At 46.2% G+C, this 4,925-nt stretch overlaps 1 protein-coding gene across 3 annotated transcripts in view; it reads right to left on the bottom strand.

The window, feature by feature from the left end:
• The window catches only part of NOD1 (nucleotide binding oligomerization domain containing 1), an 84,678-nt gene that overhangs the window by 11,689 nt on the left and 68,064 nt on the right, over positions 1-4,925 (bottom strand). For all 3 annotated transcript variants that reach the window (XM_065939957.1, XM_065939955.1, XM_065939958.1), the window contains exons 9-11: positions 3,894-3,977; positions 2,740-2,823; positions 26-109 (exon numbers count right to left, since the gene is read on the bottom strand). In XM_065939957.1, coding sequence (XP_065796029.1) covers positions 26-109; positions 2,740-2,823; positions 3,894-3,977 — 252 coding nt within the window. The remainder of the gene's footprint in view (positions 1-25; positions 110-2,739; positions 2,824-3,893; positions 3,978-4,925) is intronic.

Genomic DNA, 4,925 nt, shown 5'->3' with positions numbered 1-4,925 from the left:
AAAGCAGTGTTGAAATCTGAATTACCATAAATGTTTCAATGTCTGGTTGACTTTCAACATCTCTGCAAAGCTCTCTGCCACTTCATCATCAAGTTCATTTTTGGTAAGCCTGTAAGGAAAAGGAAGAATGGATTCAGTACAGTCAGTCCTCTCTGGTACCCTTTCTTCATTGAGTTCCTAGCCCAGGCGTCTCCAGCTTATGTTGCTAATCACTTGCTGAGAACTCAGCAAACAGCCAGGCTCCAAACCCAGCCTCTCAGCCCCAACGACAATAAATGGAGGTTCATTTCTAGTGCAAATCCTTCACCCAAGCTCCTACTTCTTAGCCCTGCTGTTGTCAGGGAGCCCACACTCCCCTTCCATCCTTGCTGAGCTCTTGGATTTTGAAGAAGACAGGGGCCCACAGAAAGCAAGGGACCAATGCTTGCTTCTCTGATCTGCAGCCTTTAAGATCCCTTGAACACCAAAGACAGTCTGTTACTAAATTCAGTCTGATGAAGACCTAGAAAAGCCTGCCAAATGCACATGAATATGTGATCATCACTTTGCCAGTTATGAAGGACCCAAATTCTGTGACTGAAAGTTCCAGTAGTCTCCCAGTTGTTCTTAAAAGCAGAAACTGACCTGGGTAAAGCAGAGAGGGTAAGAAGCTCCTGGTTGTAAAGAGGATTAAACCCTGCTGTGCCAGTGGATGAAAGAATAAATAAAGGAAGGCGAATAGAAAAAAATTAAAAAATCATTCCTTGAAGGGCAATTTGGTAGTGTCTATCCAAATTTTAAATGTGTTTCACTTTGGACCAATGATTAGACTTGTAGAAATTGACCTCATGGTGTGCAAAGACATTACACACAGGTTTCTATACATGCAGTACTGATTGCAGTCTTTTTTGGTCATAATGTAAGATGTGAACAAATTTCAGTATCAATAGAGGCAATTGGAAAAATAAAGTTGTGAGTGTGCAGCCTTTAGAGAGACTGAGGTAGGATGAAGAAAGAGGCTAAAGAGCACTCAAGACGCTCTGAGTCAGATAGACCAGCTGGGAATCGCTTCCTAGCAGGGTGACCGCAGCAGGTGGTTGAACTCTGGGCCTGAGTCTTCCCATCAGTAAATGTTAACAGTAATGGTACAACCCTCCTTGCATGGTTGTGAGAATGAGTTACTGTACAAAAAAGACTAAGAACAATGCATGACATATGTATGGTCAGTACTCAAGAGATTCTGGGGATTGACATTATTATCTACCTAGAGCTGTGAGTCTCAACCGGGGTTAGTTTCCATCCAGAGACACTTGCCAATGTCTGGAGACAATTTTGATTGTCACAATTATGGGTCACTACAGAGTATCTAATGGGCAAAGACCAGGGGTTCTGCTGAATATCTTACAATGCACAGGACAGCCTCTCAACAAAAAAGAAATATTTGGACCAAAATGTCAAAACAGTGCTGAGGCTGAGGGACCCTGACATAAAAGGACATATAAAATATGTACAATATATGGCTGAGATGTTTTTTAAGCCACTTGCTAAATTCTATTTTGTAAGAAAAGGGATATTTATTTGAATATACATTCAAATGCTAGAAATAGAAGATTATATTTAGGAAACATGAAAGGGGAGGTACTTTCACTTCCTACTTTCCAGACGTCAGTATCATATTTTTTTTTTCCCAAAAAGTATGTTTTTCACTTTTCAAAATTTTTTGAGAGATTTTTTGAAGAGAAAAGGGAAATGAACTTACTGGGCAGCAGGTGTAGTGTCAGAATTCTCACAATGATGATATTTACATTAACTAATTTAGCCAGTATCTCATGAGGAGGACATGGAGACATGTAATATAACTTCCTCACCTGGAAGCAATTTATGATACAGGCAAGTAAGTAAAATACTTACTTGCAAGTAAGTTAAGTAAGTAAGTAAGGCAAGTAAGTAAAATTAAAATATGGTAAATGGCCAAAAAAAAGAAGAACCAAAAAAAAAGGAGCACTTTCAGAAGGTAACATCCACTTAATGAGTGGCCCTGGAATGCAGAGAGGAGTGAGGACTGTGGACTTCCCTTGACAGGTGAGCAGGAGCATGAAGGTCAACTCCTGATATGACTAGCTGGGGAAGGAGGAGGCTGCATGAGAGAAAGGCAGTGTAAGAGGAAGAAGGGAGAACATTCAAACAAGTTGCGAAAGTTGGACCCTTCAAGGCATATCTGGGGGTGTTCCAAAGAGATCCTGACAGGAAGAATAGCTAGCCTTCTGATTTACCTGAGGCCCGCAGTGGCCAAGAAGGCTACGGTTTCCAACTCAGGCTCCTAGGGCCCATTCCACCCATTCTGTACTTGTCTGTGCTTCTGGGAGTGACTATCATCTTCTCCAGGAGGAAATTAAATGATAAACCTTCCTCTGAGGAAAGGCCTAGAGCCTTTTCAATTTTCAGGCCTCCCTGGTGACTCAGATGGTAAAGGATCTGCCTGCCATGCAGGAGACGTGGGTTTGATCCTGGGTTGGGAAGATGCCCCGGGGGAGGGCACGGCAACCCACTCCGGTATCCTTGCCTGCAGAATCCCACAGACAGAGGAGACTGGTGGGCCACAGCCCATGGGGTCGCAAAGAGTTGGACGTGACTGAGCTACTAAGCACAGCACAGAGCCTTCTCAGTTCAGAGGCAGCCTTTCAGTTAAGATTCTAGGCTGTGCACAGTCTTTGGAAAAATCCCCAAGCCCCAACCTTTCAGAATGACTCTGGTTATTACCAGAATATTCGCAGAGATGCGTTCTGCTGCAGGGCCCATGCCAGGCTCTTTCCTCCTTCTGTAGCGATGCCGTTGAATGCAAGGCTAGGAAGGAAGAACATTTGGAGGAGGTTATTAAAAACACATCTACATTTGCCTTTGGCCTGGTAGCTCAGATGGTAAAGAATTTGCCTGAAATGTGGGAGAACCACGTTCGATACCTGGGTGGGGAAGATCCCCCAGAGGAAGGCATGGCAACCCACTCCAATTTTCTTGCCTGGAGAATTCCATGGACAGAGGAGCCTGGCAGGCTACAGTCCATGGGGTCACAAAGAGCCGGACACAACTGAGAGATTAACACACTCAGCAACTAAAGCAGCTGGAAAGACTCGCCAGGAGGTGGCCCCTGCCCGGGTTGACTCAAAGCAAGAAGCAGAAGGGCTCAGCTGCGCCAGCAGCCGCTCGAGCTTTGTTGCTCCAGAGCCCAGGTTCAGACCATGAGAACAGGCCAGAAGGGAAATGAAACATGGGCCCACAGCGGGCTGAAGAGGCTTGGCAAGCTTTCCTTTGGATGCTGACACCTTACAGGCACACATCAGTGAGGCCTCTGTTCTCATAAGGAAAGAATTCTGCTACTGCTGCTACCATAGGAGGAGACTCTCTGTAAGTGACAGCAAGAACACAGGCAATCAAGAGACACCCAGGTCTCAGGGATTCAGCCGGGGATCTAAAGGAGGGCCGGGAAGGACCCAGTCTGTTTACAGAGAGGAAAGGTCCCCTCTTGTCCCAGCACCATCCTGAGAATGAAGATGGGGCAGAAATAAGCTGCCAAGTGTCCCTTCCAGTTTTATTTGGACTGAAGAACTCCTCCCCAACCCCCAGTGGGCACATGCAGACTGCCAAGGGGCTGGCAGTGTCCCATGTCTGATATGATGGGTGTGTGCACATGTCACATTCCGGAGCTGAAAACTTAACCATGATGTACTTTACTGTACGCCTATCTTCTGTGTCAATAAAAATGTTCTGAAAAAGTAAAACCACACACACACAAATAGCTTCGCTGTTAGGAATGTCGGCCACCCTCTTCCCCTTGGTTCCTCCCCTGGTAAATCACGAGGTGCACCGAGTGACCCGGTTGACCCTGAAGACAGTGGGTCTCAGAAAGCAGCAGTTACCTCAGGTTGGTCAAGCTGGGGTGGTTCCTCAGAGCCTCTGCGAAGGCCTTTGCTCCTTCATCACCGATTTGATTGCCCCACATCCTGCGGGCAGAGGCGAGACAGTAAAAGTTACCTCAAGCTCATCCCCTTATTTTCTGCTCGTGGCCACAGGAGATGCCGTGTACTCTCAACAGGCAGATGTCTCTGCTCTATCTCTGGAGCTATGGCCTGGAGATGAATCCCTCCAGCAGCCCCTTAGTGAGCTGCTCTGGAGGAACAAAACCAGTAAAAGCCTTGTGAACATAAGTCAGACACAATTAGAAACCAAGTCTGACCCCCTGAGTTTTTGGAGAGCTGTCAGAACCTAAGCTCACTACCATCCCTGAAATGTCACCCTCAGGAAATACAGGTTGACCAATATCCATTAGATCCTGAGCAGGGGTGACACATGTTCCTGAAAGCAAAGTCAGTCGTGCATAAAGCAAATATCAATAAACACACTGATAAACTTAATCAGCAATTTTCCTGGTGTGTAAAGAGGACATGACCAAACCATGCCGTTCAGGTTGTTGTAGTCTGGGTGGGGAGTTGCAATGACAAACCGTATCCCTTCCCCACAGCAGAAAACCTTAAGAGGATCTGGCTAAATCAAGGGTCTGTATGGTAAGACACTGGGTTCCCGACCTGGCCCTGCCCCCACCACCTATGCGCGCTTGGGTGGGCTGTAGTCTCTTAGGTCTTAGACTCCTCGTTTGAAAGCAGGAATAAGAAGAGCATTTCCTCATAGAGTTGTGTGGATGAAGTGAGTTAACATATGCAAAGCACTCACAACAGTGCTGAGCATATAAGAATCAGCTGTTTCTAAAAGGCTGAGGGCCACTGTCTACAGAAAGCAAGTCTGCTGGGCCCACCACAGCACAACCAAAGCTGCCTCAGCTATACACGCTCTCTCCAGGCAAGTGGCCTGCTGGTGTCTCTGGCAGTATGGCTTATAAAACCTCAGCATGAGAGTTTGCAGCATTTTGCATAAAAAGTGTGTGAATACAACTG

The sequence above is a fragment of the Muntiacus reevesi genome, chromosome 6 (assembly GCF_963930625.1).
Source record: "Muntiacus reevesi chromosome 6, mMunRee1.1, whole genome shotgun sequence".
Classification (NCBI taxonomy): Eukaryota; Metazoa; Chordata; class Mammalia; order Artiodactyla; family Cervidae; genus Muntiacus; species Muntiacus reevesi.
This window is presented reverse-complemented; position numbering and strand designations above follow the sequence as displayed.